At 39.0% G+C, this 20,664-nt stretch overlaps 1 protein-coding gene across 1 annotated transcript; it reads right to left on the bottom strand.

Moving 5' to 3' along the window:
- Positions 1-1,130: 1,130 nt before the first annotated feature.
- On the bottom strand, positions 1,131-19,582 carry LOC122891035 (H/ACA ribonucleoprotein complex subunit 3-like). Its single transcript, XM_044226421.1, has 2 exons — positions 19,467-19,582; positions 1,131-1,332 (listed from the first exon to the last, which is right to left on the bottom strand). The coding sequence occupies exons 1-2, from the start codon at positions 19,580-19,582 to the stop codon at positions 1,131-1,133; spliced, it is 318 nt and encodes a 105-aa protein (XP_044082356.1).
- Positions 19,583-20,664: the final 1,082 nt, after the last annotated feature.

Here is a 20,664-nt window from a genome sequence, read left to right as displayed (position 1 = left end):
GTTTGATTTTATTGTTAATGGATTTTTCAGGTAATTTGTTGTTATTGTATAGAAACACTACTGATATCAGTATGTTGATATTGTATCCTGCAATTTTCCTGAATTTGTTAATTACATCTAACAGTTTTTTGGTGGAATGTTTAGGATTTTCCATATATAAAATCATGTCATCTGCAAATAGACAGAACTTACTTTTTCCTTTCTGATTTAGAAAACTTTTAGTTTTTTTTTTTCCTTACCTGATTGCACTGAGTCGGTGTGGTAAGATTGGGCATCCTTGTCTTGTTCCTGATATTAGAGGAAAAGCTGTTAAGCTTTTGTCATTCAGTATGAAATATGGGTGCTTATCCATTATGGCTTTTATTATTATGTTGAGGTATGTTTCTTTATCTAGTTTGTTGAGGGTGTTTATCGTGAATGGATGTTGAAATCTGTCAATTGCTTTTCATGAATCTACTGAGATTATCATATGATTTTTATCTTTTATTCTATTAAGGATGTTATTATTATGATGATGAAGATGATGTTCTTCTTCTTATGATTGTTCTTCTTATTATTATGTTTTTTATTGATTTGTATATACTGAACCATCCCTGTATCACAAGGATGAATCCTGCCTGATCATAGTGTATGGTACTTTTATTGTGATTTGAATTTTGTTTGCTAATATTTATTGTGAATTTTTCATCTATGTTCAGAGAAGATATTGGTCTGTGGTTTTTTTTTTTGTTTGTTTGTTTTGTTTTGTTTTTCCTTGTAGTGTCTTTATCCTGCTTTGGTATCAGGACAATACTGGCCATGTAAAATGAATTTGGGAGTGTTCCTTCCTCTTCAGTTTTTTGGAAGAGTTTGATAAGGATTGATGTTAATGCTTCTTTAATTTTTTTTTAGCTTTTTCAAATCATTTTAATAACCTAGCAGTGATTCAAAATAGGGAAAGAAAATTCAAACTTGTTCCCTTAAGAGGGAGGCTACCATGACTGCTCTGCACAAGCACGATCAAGGGAAACGATGAAACCGGATTCCAAACAGCAAGGGTGGTAAGAAGGCTTACAGGCTCACAGTTTGAAGAGCTTGGTTTCGGAAAGTCTCTGAGGGGTAGCAGAAGAAACGTGAAGCTTAAGGGACCCTCAGAGGACAGGGCATGGTTGCTGGGTCATGAGCACCTTGAAGCATTTCTTGAGAGTGATTCGATGTCCAGAGTATTTGTCATCCGGGGAGAACCGAGCAGGATGCGCGGAGCAGGTCTGTTGTCCCATAGGGTCAAGCTTCTTCAGAGTATAGACTTGGTCTCCCTGCTCATTGAGACAATACTGGAGAAACACGACAATGCTGAAAGGAGATGTTCCCAATGCTTCTTTAATATTTGGTAGAATTCAACCAATATAATTATCTGGTGCTGGTCTTCTTGTCATTGAGAGGTTTTTGATTAATGATTCAGTGTCTTTACTCATTCTTGGTCTGTTCATATTTTCTATTTTTTCATGATTCAGTCTTTATAGGTTATATGTTTCTACGAATTTATATATTTCTTTTTGGTTTCCAATTATTGCCATATAATGGTTCACAGTAATCTTTTATGATATTTGTATAGTTGTGGTGTCAGTTATGTCTCCTTTTACATTTCTGATTTTATTTAATTGTTTTTTTTTCCTGTTTGAGTAGAGTTAACACAATGTTCCATTAGTTTCAGGTGTACAACATTGTCATTCAATTTCTCTATATATTATGCTATGCTCACCACAAATGTCGCTACCCTGTTTTTTTTTAAACCACTTAAAAAAGAAAAGATTATTTATTTATTTGAGAGAGAGAGAGAGGGCACAAGCCAAGAGGGAGGGGCAGAGGGAGAGGGAGGGAGACTCCCTGCTGGGAAGGGACCCAATGCAGGTCTCAGTCCCAGGACCCTGAGATCATGATCTGAGGCGAAGACAGATGCTTAACTGATCAAGTCACTTTGGTGCCCCTGTAGTTTTCATGTTTAACTATACAATGCATAAAATTCCATTTTCCCTATGCTGTGGCTTTTATTACCATGACTTATTTGTTCCATAGCTAGAAGTCTATATCTTCCACTCCCCTTCATACGTTTTCGCCCATCCCTTCACTCCTACTCCCCTGGCAGCCATCAGGTTATTCTCTGTATTTATAGGTCTAATTCTGCATTTTTTCTGTTTATTCATTTGAGTTTTTTAGATCCCATATTTGTCTTTCTCAGTATGACTTAATTCACTGGGCATATTACCATCCAGGTCCATCCATTTTGTTGTATATGGCAGGATCTCATCCTTTTTAAGGCTGCATAGAATTCCATTTTCTTTCTTTCTTCCTCCCTCCCTTCCTTCCTCTCTTCTTTCCTCCCTCCCTCCCTCTCTTTCTTTCTTCCTTCCCTCCTTTCTCCCTTTCTTTCTTTTATGTTGTGTTAGTCACCATACAGTACATCATTAGTTTTTGATGTAGTGTTCCATGATTCACTATTTGTGTATAACACCCATTGTCCTCCTTAATACCCATCACCATCCCCTCACCCTCCTCTCCTCTAAAGCCCTCAGTTTGTTCCATTTTCTTTTTTTCTCCAATTTATTTATTTTAAGAAAAACAGTACTCATTATTTTTTCACCACACCCAGTGCTCCATGCAAGCCGTGGCCTCTATAATACCCACCACCTGGTACCCCAACCTCCCACCCCCCGCCACTTCAAACCCCTCAGACTGTTTTTTTCAGTTTGTTCCATTTTCTATTTCTTCCTTATCCGTTTGTCTACTGATAGAAATGTAGGTTGCTTTCATATCTTGGCTATTGTCAATAGTGCTGCAATAAATACAGGGATGTATATGTCTGTTCAAAATTATCATTTTCATTTTCTTGGGTGAATAGTCGTGAAATTACTGAGTCATGTGGTATTTCTATTTTTAATTTTTTGTGGAACCTCCATATTGTTTTCCACAGTGTCTGTAGCAGTGTGCACTCTCACCAATACCGCACAAGAATTCCTTTTTCTTTTTTTTCACATCCTTGCCAACACTTGGTATTTCTTGTGGTTTTGATTGTATTGTAGCAATTCTGACAAGTATAAGATGGTATGTCATTGTTATTTTGATTTGCATTTCCCTGATGATGAGTGATGTTGAGCATCTTTTCATGATCTTTGGTCATCTGTATGTCTTCTTTGAAAAACTTCTTTTCAAGTCTTTTGCCCATTTTGAAACTGGAATTTTTTTAAGTGTTGAGTTATAGAAGTTCAATATGTATTTTAGATATTAACCCTTTATTGGATATGTCTCTTGGAAATATCTTCTCTTATTCTGAGGGTTGTCCTTTTGTTTTGTTTATGGTTTACTTTGCTGTGCAAAAGCTCTTTATTTTGATGTAGTCCCAATAGTTCATTTTTGCTTTTGTTTCCCTTGCCCTAGGGAACATATCTAAAACATATCTAAAAAATGTTGATATGGCTGATATCAGAGAAGTTACTGCCTGTGTTCTTTTCTAGGATTTTTATGGTTTCAGATCTCATATCTAGGTCTTTAAGCCATTCTGAGTTTATTTTTGTGTATGGCTTTGGAAGGTGGTCCATTTTATTCTTTTATATAGCTGTCCTGTTTCCCTATACCATTTATTAAAGAGACTATCTTTACCCCATTTTGTAGTCTTGCCTCCTTTGTCATAGATTAATTGAGCTAATGAGTATAGGTCTATTTCTGAGCTCTCTTCTGTTCCACTGATCTTTTTGTGACAGTACCATAATGTTTTGATTATGGAAATCTGGAATGGTGATATCTCCAGCTTTGTTTTTCTTTCTCAAGATTGCTATGTCTATTTGAGATATTTTGTGACCAAGAAAAAAAGAGAAAGGACCCAAATAAACAAAAACAGAAATGGATTTTTTTTACTATAAAATAATCAATCATTTAAACTTGCTTTAATTAAGAAAGTTTGCAGCCTTTCTTCCAATAATATTGGCATAGCAAATTAAGAAATTAAAGAACAGGGGTGCCTGGGTGGGTCAGTGGGTTAATAGCCTTTGCCTTCAACTTAGGTTATGATCCCAGGGTCCTGGGATGGAGCCCCACATTCAGGATGCCTGCTCAGCAGGGAGCCTGCTTTCTCCTCTCTCTCCTGCCTCTCTGCCTACTTGTGATCTCTGTCAAATAAATAAACAAAATCTCAAAAAAAAAAAACAGAAATGGAAGAGGAGAAGTAACAACTGATACCACAGAAATACAAAGTATTATAAGAGAATACTGTGAAAAATAACATGCCAACAAACTGGACAACCTAGAAGAAATGGATAAAATCCTAGGAACATATAATCTTCCAAAACTGGATCAGGAAGGAATAGAAGATCATTTCTGATTTTATTTATTTGAGTCTTCTCTTTTCTTCTTAGTGTAGCCGAAGTTTTGTTTAGATTTTTTTGTTCTTGTTTTTGTTTTTTTTTAAAGATTTTATTTATTTTACAGAGAGAGAGTACAAGTAGACAGAGAGGCAGGCAGAGAGAGAGAGGGAAGCAGGCTCCCTGCTGAGCAGAGAGCCTGATGCGGGACTCGATGCCAGGACCCTGAGATCATGACCTGAGCCGAAGGCAGTGGCCCAACCCACTGAGCCACCCAGGCACCCTGGTTTTTTTGTTTTTGTTTTTTTGTTTTTTGACAGAGAAAGATCACAAGCAGGCAGAGAGGCAGGCAGAGAGCAGGGGTGGGGGCAGTGGGGACAGGAGCAGGCTCCCTGCTGAGCAGAGGGCTGGATGCAGGGCTTGATCCCAGGACCTTAGGATCATGACCTGAGTGGAAGGCAGACGCTTTACCCACTGAGCCACTGAGGTGCCCCTTGTTTAGTTTTGTTAAGCTTCTTTATTATATTTCTTGTCTCTGTTTTATTTATTTCTGCTCTGGTATTTATTATTGCCCATTTTACCCCAACATTTATTCATTTGTTGGTTTTCTGTCTGGATGGTTTATCTACTATTGAAAATAGGGTATTAAAGTCTTCCACTCTTATGGTATTGTCTGTTTCTCTCTTCAGACTTTTAAAAAAATATTTACTTATTTTATTTTATTTTTTTAAGATTTTATTTACTTATTTATTTCACAGACAGAGAGTACAAGTAGGCAGAGAGGCAGGCAGAGAGAGGAGGAAGCAGGCTCCCTGCTGAGCAGACAGCCTGATGCGGGGCTCTATCCCAGGACCTGAGATCATGACCTGAGCTGAAGGCAGAGGCTTTAACCCACGGAGCCACCCAGGTACCCCAAGATTTATTTATTTTAGAGAGAGAGCATGGGGTAGGGGCAAAGGCAGAGGGGACGGGGGTCTTAAGCAGGCTCTGCATTGAGTACAGAACCTGATGCGGGGCTCCATCTCATGACCCTGATCATGACCTAAGCCAAAACCCAAATCTGGATGCTCTACCAACTGTGCCAGCCAGGCGCCCCTCTCTTCAGATCTAGTAGTATTTGCTTAATATATTTCGGTGCTCTCGTGTTGGATGCATATATGTATTTATGATTGTTGTATCTTCTTGATCAGTAGATTCTTGCATCATTCTATGATGGCCTTCTTTGTCTTTTGTTACTATTTTTGGCTTAAAGTCTCTTTTGTCTAATGTAAGTAAAGCTACTCCTGCTCTCTTTTGGTTTCCACTTGCATGGAATATCTTTTTCCATCCACTCACCTTTAGCCTATATGTATTAAAGCTGAGGGGAGTCTTTTGTAGGAAGCATATATGTGGGTCTTATATATTTTATCTGTTCAGCCACTCTGTGTTTTTTTCCTGGAAGAATTCAGTGCATTTTCATTTACAGTAATTATTGATAGGTGAAGACTTACGTATGCCATCTCATTGTTTCCTAGCTGTTTTATAGTTTCCTTATACCTTTCTTTCTCTTTGACTTCCTTCCTTTCTGAATTGATAATTTTCTATAGTGGAATGCTTTGATTCTCTTTTTTGTATCATTTGTGAATGTATCATAGGTTTCTGCTTTTTGGTTACCATGAGGCTTACAAGAAACTTCTATATGTATAGCAGTCTATTTCATACTGATAACAATTAAACTTCAATCACATGTGAAAACTCTACACTTTTACTCCCCTTTTGTATTTTTAATGTCACACTTTACTTCTTTTTATATTGTGTATCCATTAATAAATCATTGAAGCTGTAGTTTTTAATTTCATTTTATTTTTTTTCAGTGTTCCAAAATTCATGGTTTATGCACCATACCCAGTGCTCCAGGCAATACGTAGCTGTAGTTATTTTTAAAAACTTTTGTCCTTTAACTGTTAAACCAGAGTTAAATGGTTAACATACCAGTGTTGCGTATTTATGTGCTTTCATGTTACTAATTATCATACATTCACTTCAGTTTCAAGTGCTCCTTTCAGCATTTCTTCTAAGGCAGTTCTAGTGGTAGTGAGCTCCATCAGCTTTCGTTTTTTAGGCTACGTCTTCATTTTGCCTTCCTTTCTGAAGGGAACTTTGCCAGGTTAAGTATTCTTGGCTGGAAGTTTCTTTCTCACAGGATTTTGAATATATCATCCCATTCTCTCCTGGCCTGCAAGGTCCCTGCTCAGAAACCTGCTGTAGCCTCATGCGACTTACCTTGTAAGATAGAGTTTTTTTCTCTTGTTGCTTTTGAAATTTCTTTCTTTGTCTTTGATTTAGTGAGTTACATTATAATGCATCTTGTAGATCATTTTGGGTTGAAATTTTGTGGTGACTTATTATTACCTTCATTAACTTGGATCTCCAAATCTCTCCCCCAGGTTTGGGAAGTTCTCAGCCATTATTTCTTTAACTAAGCTCTTTACCACATTTTTCTCTCCTCCTTCTGGGACTCCAGTGATCTTTATGTTGTTTTTTGTTTTGTTTTGTTTTGTTTTGATGGTGCCCCATAATTTTCATAGGTTTTCTTTATTCTTTTTCATTCTTTTTCCTTTTTGCTCCCCTATTTGGATAATTTCAGTTAATCTCTCTTTTATGTCACTGATTCCTTATGCTGCTTTGTCAAGTCTGATATTGTAGCTCTCTATTGAACTATTCAGTTACTGTATTCTTCAGGTCCAAAACTTCTGTTTGGTGTTTTTAAAAAATGTTTTCTCTTTTCTGAGCTTTCCTTTTTTTTCTTGTATTGTCTTCCAAATTTTGTTGTTTATATGTGTTTTTTTAATAGTTTCCTGAACATCTTTAGAATGACTGTTTTGAATTATTTGTTGTGCAATTCTTGGATCTCCATTTCTTTGGGACCAGTTACAGGAGATTTACTCTATTCCTTTGGTGGAGTCATGTTTTCCTTTTTTTTTTTTTTTTTTGTGATTCCAATAGCCTTTTGAAGTAGTCACCTGAACTTTATGGCCTGACTTGGGTAATATAAGACTTTTACCTCAGAGGGGGGCATGCTGATGCAGGGCACCAAGTGTGGGGTGTGGGTGGCATGGTTTTCTTTGGCTAAGGCCACTAGGGTCCACAGCATTGACAACACTGTTGTCCTTGGTAAGCACTGAAGGGATCCATAGTGGTTTCAAGGGCAGCTGGGGTCCTCAGGGACACTTCCTGGTACAATGGTTAGGGACTAGGCATGTAGTGGTGGTGGCCAGACCTTGTGATGGCATACTTGGCTGCAGAGTCCAACTGCAGGTGCCTGTGTCATGTCATGTGTCAGTTGGGCACGTCATGCAGTGGTGAGGTCATGGAAGGCAGCAAAGGACAGGCCCAGCTACAGGCTCACTGGCTTGCATTACTATGGCTGTTGGATATTTCCATGGGTGTACAGCAATGTAGACTCTTAACAGGATTCAAACCTGGGATGTGTGGGTGCACAGCTGGTGGGGCTAGTGACAGAAGAGAGGGCCTAGTCCAGGCCCACAAGCAATTACAGAATCCCTGGCTGTTGGTGTGCTCCCCTATGCCTCCACAGTCTTACTCCAAGGCCTGAAAACTTCAGCAGAGGCCAGTGACAATTATCAGGATTGTCAGGGTTGCAGTGTGCAAGTGCACAGATAGATGGGCTGGCCCTAAGTGCACACATGTTGGTGGGGTCAGTGTCGGGGCTCTAGACTGGCATCTTACACTTGTGCAACAACAGAGGCCTGGGCTGCCTGCTGGTGCAGTTTCCAGGCTCTTTTCACAGCCAGAGAGGGGAATTAATGGGAAGAGACTTTACTTCCATGGAAGCTAAGCTGGCAATTGATTTTTTTACTGGCTAAACCTGCCTGGCTTCACTGCAGTGGGTCCTGCTATGTGGCTGCTATTAGTAGCTACTGTGTTTCTTCTTGTTCCTAGTCATCTCTGTATATCTTACTTTTGTTGGTCTCTGGGTGGGGTAAAACTGAATTGGGACCTTTGTGTAGTACCCTGAAAGCCTGGAGAAGCTGGTCATTCACTCTGCTTTTCCTTTTTTGGTAAGTGGAACTTTCTCTGACTGGGGCCCTTGGCACTGAGCAGTTCCAACTTGAGGGGTGAGATGATGCAGGCAAAATGAAACATTCTTTTTTTCTTGTGTAATTATTCTCAAGTGTTTTTGCTTTACTGTGTTGCTAAAATTTCTTAAGAGGACTCCTGAGCTCTCTCAGAGCCATTTTTATTCACGGATAGCTTTCTGATTAATGATCTTTGTGAAGGGATGGAGGTCTCCCACATTGATATTTTGGTGATGTCGCTCACAACTTTCCCAGATTTTTAAATTCACTCCAAAATTTGTGAATCATTGTGCTATATAGTAACAGAGGGAGAAGTCAAGAACCATGTTTTATTGATCCTGAGTTAGCACAGTTCCTTATATTGACAGTCATTAAAAATTTACATTATTTACTTATTATCACTGTTACCCTTATAATTAATTTTGGAAATAAAAGTAATAAAATAATGTTTTTATTACTTCCTTTATCAAGCTCTAGAAGGTCATACCACAGTCTGGGGAGTCATCAGTGACATTGCTGTCCATCAAAGTCAGCTATCTTATCACCAGACCATCTCAGAAGAGCAGGAGAGGCCCCTGCAGAGCATCTATTTGACTCATGTTGACCCATTAAGAGTACAGTACAAGAGTCATAGCATGGGATGTCTGCTGGAGATCCCACTAAAGTGGAGACCTTGGCAAACACCATTGGAAGAAATAAGTGTCAGGGGACTCCTGTTCTGAAGGTTGGTCAGTGAAAGGCAGCAGTGGCCACACCGAATCTGCATTGGGAATAGTGGGCCTCATTAAGCTGCACTATGTAAAGATCCTTCCATATTTGTACTATTTAGACAGTGCAAGCAGCATAAACACTAAGAGTTTGAATCCGTCCATTCCAGCAAGACTGGAGGCTTGCAAGGAGTCCCAAGAATTTATCAGGGGAGCTAGGGTTAACAATTTAAGATTTGAGGGGAACCAATGTTCGTGTTGTCATTAGATGGTTGAAGCAGTAATCTTAGGAGGCTAAATGAAACATTTCTACAGTCTATAGGTTCAAGGAAGTCCCTATAGCTCCCAATGGAAGACATGGCCAAAGAATTTGGATATATCCTTAATTGGCCATACTTTTATGAAGGTTTGAAAACAACTCCCATAGGTTATCTAAAGTATTGGTTTGGTCAAAAGAATCTCAAGACTTATTTAAAAATTCTTCAGTTGTAGCACAAAAGTAAAAGGGGAAAGTGCAAAGATCTGAGGCAACAAAGAAATATATTAAAAAATCAAATATATGGATATATAGTAGAAAATGAAATTGTAAACTAGATCATACAGGGTGCTTTGTAGACTATCTTTAAAAATTTGTGTTTTAAGTATGATAGGACATCACTCAAAGATTTTTTTAAGATTTTATTTATTTATTTGAGAGAGAGAGAGAGATAGTGAGAGCACAAGCAGAGAGGAGAGGGAGAAGCAGGAAGCCAGATGTGTGGCTCCATCCCAGGACCCTGGATCATGACTTGAGCTGAAGTTACACACTTAATTGACTAAGCCACCCAGTCACCTGTCATTGAAAGATTTTAAGCAATAGAGTGACATTATCTGAATTTATGTTTTCAAACTTTGCCTTTTGGAACATAAGGAAGCCAGAAAGTAAATTGAAAGATCTTTTAGAAGACAATTGGAATTTTCCAGGTAAGGTATGTTGATAGCTTGGACTAGGGTAGAGATAAGATATCTTTTCAGGTCTGAGTCAACTAGACAGTGCTAGATTGGACTGGGAGGTCCAGGAAAGGGGGAATCAAAGATGACTCCTAGGTTTTGGCTTGAATAGCTGAATATGTAATGGTATCATTTGCTGAGGTGGTGATGAATAGAAAGGAACATATTGAAATGGGAAAGGGAAAGAGAAAGGGAGTGTTCCATTAGGGACATAGGAAATTTGAAATGCTTGATAGACAGCCAGTTGGGGGTGTTGAGTAGTTTGGTCCATGAGACTGGAACTTGGATCAAAGTCTGACCCAGAAATATAAGTCAGTGTCTGTATATGGTCTTCCAAGCTATGCAACTAGATGAAGTCACTTGCAGAGAATTTGTATAGGGAAGAGGACCAGAACTGAGCCCTGAATCCCTGAAGCCCTGAAACATTCATTGTTTCAGCAGTAGGGAAGCCAGCCAAGGAGCCAGGAAGAAATTGTCCAAAAGGGAGGAGGAAACCAGGACTATGTGGTGGCAGAAAGACAGTGGGGTCAACATTGAATACAGTTGAGGGCAAGAAAGTCCCCATTGAATCCGGTAACCAGGAGGGCAAAAGCAGTTTCAGTGGCTTGTTGGGGAAAGCTAAGGAGGGACAAGGGAGATGAAGAAGAGACAGTGGGGTTGGAGGAAGGCCCGTGCCACTCTCCTCTCCTTCAGGACTCTTGCAGAAGAGGGAGGGCTGGTTTACCCATCAGTGGAGGGAAGGGAATTTCAAATTATTACTTCAACTGTTTTTCTTACTAGGTGATGGGGAGATGACTCAATTTTTTAAAATCCATATTGATAAACATTGAATGGGGCTGTGTATGCGCATATATGGCATGTTGTTCATCATGCTGAGTTCGATTTAGTTTGATCAAATATCCTTTTAACTTTAAAATGTATCTTTATAGACTTCACCGTGACAGTAAACATCTATTTAGTGCCTGCTGAGATTTCTTCTAGTTCAGCTAATGCTCTAAATTGAAATTGATCATAGCCCCATCTTGTGAACTTGTTTAGCGAGTGAAGGTACAACTGTGTCCTGTTCTCTATTCTCTACGACTCTCTCTGGAAGACAGTCAAGGCTTTAGTGAGCTTACTGGCTATCTGGTAAATGAAGTCAAATCCAAACATTTGGCCACTTTGCTTTATTTTTGTTTGGCTTATAATTTCAGAGATTCTATGTTAAACCCCATAACTTCATGGGAGATATAGAGGCTCCTGAGCTAGCGGTGATACAGTGTGGAATCCAGACTCATTCCAATGTCAGGAGGCTGTAGCAGTTTCTAGGAAGTGTCAGAATCCTAATCATCCCTGGGCTTCTGAAGGTAGAAGCAGGAGGTGTGGCCCTTCCATGACACAGAGTCAATTAGGGAATTTTCTGATTGTGTAAGTGATTGAAACTTTTATAGAAAAATTTTAGAGATTAAAATTAGAAAATAGAAATCATTCACCATCCAATCACTTGAAGACAGTTATTATCATTTTTATATATTCTATTTTGGAGCATAGGATTTTGGTGCTTATTTTTAAAGCCATTGAGATCATTATATAGAGCTATGTGTTTGATTAAGGTTTGAGGGCTTTGAGGTTATGTAGGAAGTTACAGATAGATAATCTATCCATTTCTGTTTGTGAATCAGGAACACAATGATATTCAGACTGGTTTCTCTACAGCCAGGCCATGAGGATTCATATCCTTAGGAGTTTGCAGTGGCCTATTTTGTGCAGTGAGATTATAATAATTTTATGCTTTCTAACTTCTCATGGCCCCTGGCAAACACTTCAAGTCTTAGGCAACCTGAGATTTTGACTTTGATGAGTCACTGTAATTTATGGCCACTCTGACCACAGGGAAGTGGTTGTTTTAGATGTTGGTCTTGAACTAACTGGTGGGTGGTCATGGTGCCTAGCAGGGGCTGGCTTTAGAATTTGAATTACAACAGCTTTATTTTGAATTTAATAGCTTTACATGGTCTCACTGCCTGCAGACAGGGGGCCATCAGAACCTTAGTAACAAGTGCATCTGAGGCAAGGATTCACTCGAAAGGACAAGGGCATCTTGACTGGGGGTAATTATTTGCTGCTTTTACAATCTGATCTTCAACCAGGACCACAGGCCAAGAATTTAATGCAGCTAAATCACGTGTATGAGCTTGATAACTAGCACGCAAGCAAAGGGCTTATGCAGGTGTGGGTTGGCTGCTCTCCTTTTGTGCTTTTTTTCCCCTTTAGATTGTATTTGCTAAGATTTTATTTATTTGACAGAGGGAGAGCACAAGCAGGTGGAGCTGCAGGCAGAGGGGAAGGGAGGGGGAGAAGCTGGCCCTCAGCTGAGCAGGGACTCAATTTCAGGACCCTGGGATCCCGACCTGAGCCAAAGGCAAATGCATAACCAACTGAGCCACCCAGGTGCCCCAGTTAATAGTATTTGAACTGAATTCAGAGCCAAGGGAGGAATCTATGGAGGGACTAAGCCATGGATATGCATGGTTTATAAAAGCCTTTAAGATCATTCCCCACTTTGACATCCAGAGCCTGTAACATCTCAATTCCTAGGATGCGTGGTCTCCAGTAGAAATGACATGGGGATTTGTCCCACAAGGCCTCTAGAGGCGCACTTCACCAAAAGCCCCTTTATTTCAGGAACTTGCTGAAAGTGGTTCTCCTGCTGAAATAGTTCTGGGGATGAACATTCCCTGGGAAGCTGGGTTCACAGACCTAAGATGTTCCATACCAAGGGGCAGTCTCCTTTGTGGCTTGGGACCAAAAACACCTGTTCCTGGGAGAGAGTTTAGACCCTGTCACCATGTGGGAGCCCACTCTGATGCAGAAAGATGGCCGTCAAGGGGAAGTAGAAACTGAACGGGAAAAACTGCTTCTCAGGGTCTGATGCCAACTGCTTCCCTTGCCAGTTTAAAGGAAAAAGAGAGAGAGAGAGGATTATCTCAAATGACAATCCCTGAGAAAAGAAATGAGTGACTCCCAGCCCCTACCACATCCTTGTCCCACAAAAGTGGTAAATCTCATAGTATCAAATTTAACCTCTTTTGAGATATTCTCCCAAGGGTTTTAAAAATTGAGATATAAAAGGACTTGTTTACAAAAACCAGGCTCTGAACTGTAGAGAGCAATTAGATGGTTACCAGAGGGGGGATGGGTGGGGGGATGGATGAAATAGATGAAGGGGATTATGAGTACATTTATAAAATTAAAACAAAAAAAGAAAAGAAAGAGTGCACTTATGATGAGCACTGAGTAATGTATAGAAGTGTTGAATCATTATCTTATACACCTGAAACTAATTTAACACTATGTTAATTACACTGGAATTAAAATTAAAAAAACAAAATGATTGAAATTAAAAATGACTGAGCCACCCAGGCACCCCAATTAAAAATGAATGAATGAATGAATAAATAAATATAAAGAAAATTCCTGGTTTAAAAATGTACATATGCTCCACTTATTTGTGGAGCATAACAAATAGCATGGAGGACAAGGGGCGTTAGAGAGGAGTAGGGAATTTGGGTAAATTAGAAGGGGAGGTGAACCATGAGAGACTATGGACTCTGAAAAACAATCTGAGGGGTTTGAAGTGGCGGGGGGGTGGGAGGTTGGGGTACCAGGTGGTGGGTATTCTAGAGGGCTCGGCTTGCATGGAGCACTGGGTGTGGTGAAAAAATAATGAATACTGTTTTTCTGAAAATAAATAAATTGAAAAAAATGTACATATCAGTAATTTTTAGTATATTAACTATCACTATTGCCAGTTTACCATTAACTAAAACCAGTAACAAATTCCAGAATATTTCCATCACACCAAAAAGAAACCCCACATCTATTAGCAGTCAGTCACATTTCTCTCTACCTCCACCACCTGGTAATCACTAATCTACTTTTTATCTCTACAGATTTGCCAATTCTGGATAGTTCATATAAATGGAATCATACAGTGTGTAGCCTTTGTGACTGACTTCTTTCACTTCAGCATAATGTTTTCAAAGTTCATCCATATTGTCACATGTAGCAACTCCCATTATTTTTTAGCAGAATAATTTTTCATTGCATAGATGAGCCACATTTGTTCATCCATTCATCAGTTGATAGCATTGGAATGTTTACATTTATTTTTAGACATTTATTTATTTATTTATTTGAGAAAGAGAGAGACTGCAGTGGGGAGGGACAGAGGGCGAAGGGGAAGGAGAGAAGCAGACTCCCTGCTGAGCACTTAGCCTAGCTGAGCTCAGTGTAGTGACCCTGAGACCACGACCTTAGCTGAAAGCAAGAGTTGAGTACTCAACTGAGGACCCAGGCACCCCTGGATTGTTTGCATTTTTTTTTGCTGTTATGCATAATGTTATGAACATTCTTTTTTTTTCAAAGATTTCATTTATTTATTTGAGAGAGAGAGATACAGAATGAATGAAAGAGAGAGAGAGAGCATGAGAGGAAAGAGGTCAGCAGGAGAAGCAGACTCCCCACCAAGCTGTGAGCCCAATGTGGGACTCAATTCTGGTGTTCCAGGATCATGACCTGAACCGAATGCAGTCGCCCAACAAACTGAGCTACCCAGGGGCCCTGCTATGGACATTCTTGTGCAATCCTAATTGGTTTTTAGGGTCATAATCATGGGCCTCAGACAAGCAACATAGGTTGACTAGTAAAGTTGAAAGAAATATTTTCCAGCTAATTTTGAGTTTCTATTATGACTTTCGATGACACTAAGTGCTGAGATTTGGAGCATAATTATGTTTGGGTTAACTATCCTAAGATTTGGGGATTGTTTTATTTTTGTTAATGTGTAGGTATGAAAAACAATTGCTGTGTAATTTTATATGCTTTAGATCCTTCATAGTGAGGCTGCTGAGCTGTGTGGCAAGCAAACAGACACAAAATCTGAGTTCCTGAAGTGCAGCCAGTCTAGAGAAGGACAGTCCAGGCTGCGGCTGCCTAAAGAAGGAAGACATGGAAAATTCATCTAACTGAAATTGAGCAAATGAGCAGTTGAAGAGAATGATTACTTAGACTTTAAACTGAAATTGGGGACTTTAATTTCTTGGATTCGTAATGCACACAGACAGCAGAATTTTTTCACACTTTACCCCTTTGGGTCTTCAACTAAAAGATTTTGGATTTTAATTTTTTAAGATTTATATCTTTAAATGATATCACTGGGAAATTAACAATGGGAGGTTTTTTAAAAATTGAATTTAGGAGTATCACCATGGTATGTTGATATATGATTTTTGGAATATTTTAATTTAATTTGGAATATTTGATTTCATTTTAATGTTTTAGTGCTGTTATCTGACCTCATTGCAGAAACTCTGAGAAGCTACATTGGACCATATAGCTGGGCAAAATTTGGAATAGGAAATAGAAAAGAAGTGAACATTCATCTTTAAATTCAGAACAGCCACTGAGATCATTCAATTAATACACAATTCTGTCCCATTTCAGAGCCTAGAGAAAAATCCAATTCTATTAGCAGTAAGAAAGGTCCTAGAAAGTCCCAGAGAGATCCACAAATGAGTATGGAAGGGGAGTTATTTTCTTATAACAAATATTTTCTTCACTATGGTAAATGCGTATTAGTTCTATGCTAATAATGCCTCATTGACTAATTTTTAGAAGAAATCTAAAAAAAAATCAGAGACCTACATTTAGAATACAATTTTTAAAAAACACAGCAAAGTTAACTCTTCTATTCAAAGGTAAAGGAAAAATACAAGGAATGATGATTGTATTATCACTTACTCTTCCATCTGGGAGATGGAAAATTTCTTTTGCTGTAGTTTTTTAAGAAGTTAGATTACAGAGACATTCAAATGTGAAAAAAATAGTTCTGGATTTTCCTCTCCTACTGAATCACTGCTACTTCCACTGCCAGGAGTATAAAAATGGTGATTGGACTTTGGCCCTTCAGTTTTTTCTCCTTGGGCCAAAGTGGAAGGTAAATTTGGCCATTCTTACAAGCATAGGCCTTGAGCCCTTTCCGGCCAGCATGGGAAAGAGGATGGAAACCAGCTATGCTCTTTCTGCCCCTGAGCTGTTAGCACTGTGGGTTTTCCAGAATTTTCCCATTTACTGCTACTTTGCATACTCTTCTCTGGAAAGGAAGTCAGTTTTCCATTCCAGACATTATATCTTAATTTGGTGCAAGGTTGTGGTATAAGATTGGACCTTTTGTTTGTTTGTTTGTTTCATCATAAAAGACCTGTTCTTTACTGTTTTTATTTCTTAAGTTCATGTCATTCACTTTTGAGAGTGATTTCGAAAGGGATTTCAAGAAGGGCGCCTGGGTGGCTCAGCTGGTTAAGCATCTGACTCTTGATTTCGGCTCAGGTGGTCATCACATGGGTCGTGATCTCATGGGTTGTGGAATGGGACCCCATGTCAGGCTCCACACTCAGTGGGAAGTCTTCTTGAGATCCTCTCTCTTCTTCCCTCTCCTTCTGCCCCCCTCTTGCATGCCTGCTTGCTCTCTCTCTCTATTTATTATTAAATAAATAAATTTTAAAGAAAGAGAGAGATTTCAAAAATTTGTGCATATATGGCCATTTTATCCTGACTTTAGGACACTTAAAAATGTTTCAAATCTCCTTTAAAAAAAAGTCTGGAATATTTGTTTAGTTAATGTATGGACACCATGCAAGGTTATGAAGCAGAATGTCATATACATTAAAAGCCATCTCTGGAATTTTGAAGTTAGAGAAAAATTCTGCGAAATATCCCACCTAGCTGTCTAATTCTAGTAGTGTTAGGAAGCTCACCTACTTTTTTTTTTCTTTTTCAAAGATGATTAAATATTACACAGTCAGAATTTCACATTCTACCTGGCATATGGTGAATGTTCAACAAATGTTGGCTTTTATTGTTACTACTCTTTCATTTGCTCAGACACATGTGATCATCACACAACAATTTTACCCTATGCTTATGTAATACTTTTTTGCTTTCCTTCTCTCTCCCCGACCTGGCATTCTTCACTTTTTTTCTATTCTTCTTGCTCTGGTCAGTTCCACAATTATCCTCTAAATCTGCTACTATTTCTATTCTCATTGTTCCTGTCAATAACTCCCATCAGGCAAAGAGTGCAGATTTGTGTGTTTACTTAAAAAAAAGATTCTATTTATTTATTTGAGAGAGAGAAAGAGAGCACATGAGTGGTGGGGGTTGGGCCAAGGGAGAGGGAGAAGTAGGCTCCTGGTTGAGCAGGGAGCCCAACATGGGGCTAGATCCTAGGACCCTGAGATCATGACCTGAGCTAAAGGCAGATGCTTAACTAACTGAGCCATGCAGGCTCTCCTGTATATTTACTTTCTAGTCCTATAAAGTACAAATGTGTTTCTTCTTTCCTTTTTTTTTTAAAGATTTTATTTATTTATTTATTTGACTGAGAGAGACAGCAAGAGCAGGAACACAAGCAGGCAAAGTGGGAGAGGGAGAAGCAGGCGTCCCAAAGAGCAGGGAGCCCAAAGAGGGACTCCATCCCAGGACCCTGGATTCATGACCCGAGCCAAAGGCAGATGCTTAATGACTGAGCCACCCAGGCACCCACGAACATGTTGCTTATTGAGGTATATTATTAAATTTAAACATGAACTATTTAAATTACTGTATCAACTTATACTAGGAGGTCCTATAAGTTTAAATGCAGACCACCCAAATATTATTGCTTATGGGGATATCCCTTTAGTCTTCATGGACAGATGTGAAGTACCAGAATGCCTTTACAATGCAGAAGGTCTGCTTCTGCTTTCCATGGCACATTTTGTATTCAAAGTAAGGATGCTTGTTAGTTAGCTCATGGCATTTTCCTTTAGTCTGTAAGATGGGCAGCATTTGGGAGGACGTCTTAGCTCATGCTCATCTTGTTTTTTGGTCAACCCAGACATTTCTGGGAAGAAGGATTTTAACACTTTTTATAGCATTACGTTTTCTGGAAGTTAACCTATACTTTCATGGACTCTTAAAAAATCCAGTCATGTGTTGTTTCCAGTGCTTGGAATCATCTCTCAAAGACATTTGCTGATTACCATGTTAATGCCTAAAAAATGTCTTAGAGCTCTTTTCCATGAATGCATTACCTTAGCATTCAGAATTAAGATCTGTCTCTGTTTCAAAAGTCAAAGTATAATGGAAACTATTTCTTTCAGGAAATTAGATTTTCCTGGCTGAGATAGCAATGAGTGTGGTTGAGAAGGAAAACTCTCCACATGAACAATATTCTAAAGGAGGAATAAGAAGTTTTATCTGGGAATTTCAGAACACTGAGAGAAATGATTGTTTAAGGTGGGCCTGATTTTGGCAGTGATTCTTTAATATATTGAAAAAGTGAGATAAAATTTTTATTTTTACTTCTTTGTAACCACAAGATGGCACCAGTTTCCTATTTTTAAACGTTTGGCATTGCTATTTTTCTTTTTTTTTTTTTACGTTTTTTTAAAGATTACAAGCTGTTTAGGGACATTTGGTTATAACTTTCCCTCAAATACGGGCTCATAGACTATAAGGCTAGAGTTACGGTATTAAATAAGAATTTGTAGGTGGAATAAGGTTTATAATATGCATCGCATATGCATGGGATTAATTGGTTGAAATGGTTGAAATCTCAGCCCAAGGGAAAGGAGTTTCTCTGGGGGTTTTGTAAGTGAAAGGGCATTGGGCAACTTAAACTGGGTTACCACGAGAAGTCAGATGTAAAGTGGTCTTGGCCAGGAGTTTCCTGTCTGGTCCAAGGGTATGAGCTGGTAGAGAATATAGGCAGGAGGAGAAGGAGGGTAAGAAGGTCAGCTGTGCTGTGAGTTGAACTCTCCTAGAAATGATATTTTGAAGTGAGGGGAGTACTGAGGTTGTGTTTGAGGGAGGAGAAGGAAGAGATCAGTGTGCCTAAGCGTGCCTAAAGCAGAAGCAAAAAATAGAAGGCAATTCCACCCACTTCTCAGCTCTGGCCTAACTCTGTTACCATATTCTGGTTTAGCAATCTTTCTTTGGCCTACAAAAGACAAATGAAGGGAACCAATGGGGAACCAGCTACCTTCCTGTCATAAATGCTGTTGTAAGGCTGTTGTCTAGCTATAGTTCTAAGACCTTCCTGTCCTCACCATCCCTTCATTCCCTGTTCTCCTTCTTTTCATCAGTCCAATTCCTTTTGGTTATAAGTAGTAGAAATGCAGTGCAAAGTACCTTAAACACAAGGGAATTTATCCACACATGAGACTTAAAAGTTCAGGGTTTGAATAACTTCAAACAGCTGCATATAGATGTTCCACTGTTGGTTCTGTTGTTGCTGTTGTTGTTTTTCCCCGGTTGTCTTCATTCTTCCTCACATCTGTCCAGGTTGCAGGATAGACTGCCCCAGCTGCACTAGACGTTCACGATTTTCATAGCCATCGATCTCAGAAGCCATTAGTTTCTCTCCCAGTATTCCTACAAAGACCCTCATTGATGGGTCTGGGTTGTGTGTCAACTTGGCACAAGAATTATATGGACCACACAAGGTGCAATACTCAAAAGAAGAGGTTTATGGGCAGATTTTAAATGTAACCCATGTGCATTATATCTTCCTAAGAAAGTATCTGGATAGTAACATGGCCCCAGGCCAATGTTCCCAATGTAGTGAGAACTAATCTACTAAATGCAGGGAAAATGCACAGCTTATAATTATGGATAAGGACTAGATCTAAGTTTGGAGATCTTCAACCTAGGAGGAAAGTCTCTTAGAGAGAATTAAAGGTTTGATCTGTTGTTATCCTCTAGTATTTCCTGTTCTTTTTAGTCATTTACTTCTATGGTAAGCATAATGGTGGGCAGGTGGACTCGAGAAGAATTTCTGGTCTCAGAGTCTCCTGAACTAAAATCAGTGTTTTTCCCTCTCCCTCCTTCTATCCCTCCCTCTGTACCTTCCCACCCCATCATCAAATGTGACTAGATTTCCTTTGACCCATTGTATGTAGGACTCATTCGGAATCCTGGAATGAGACATCCAACAGAAATCTTGGGACTAAAATTTTTGTGTTCAAAGCAGGGAATTGGAGATGTTTCCTTATACTGATGTGTGGCCATGTAATTGTGCCAATAATGAAAGCTCTAGGTGTAGTTACTTTCATTAATTTCCATCTCACAAAGGTAATAAGTGTTCTGTAGTGAGTGTCTGGGAAGATGGCTCTTGCCAAATCTGGAGAATATAAGAAAAGAAGTGTTCTTCTGGGTAAACATTCTTAGTGCCGGTATTAGAAGCTTTTGTAGAGCTCAACAGAATACTGAGAAGTTTAATTATATACTCATATATTTTAGGTTAAGTTTATTTTATAATGGGTTGACCCATTATATTAACATGATGACTGTGTTTTCTTGTGGAAAACTTGGAAACAGACTTATAATAAAATGTCCCCCTGCCTCCCCCTCACTATGAAAACTAGATTGCTTAGTTTGAAAGAATTGATCATAGTCTTACAATGATAGTTTCTACACTATTTTACACAAAATTCTCAGAGTATTTAACATTTACTCTGACAGCAAAGCTGT

The sequence above is a fragment of the Neovison vison genome, chromosome 12 (genome assembly GCF_020171115.1).
Source record: "Neovison vison isolate M4711 chromosome 12, ASM_NN_V1, whole genome shotgun sequence".
Classification (NCBI taxonomy): Eukaryota; Metazoa; Chordata; class Mammalia; order Carnivora; family Mustelidae; genus Neogale; species Neogale vison.
This window is presented reverse-complemented; position numbering and strand designations above follow the sequence as displayed.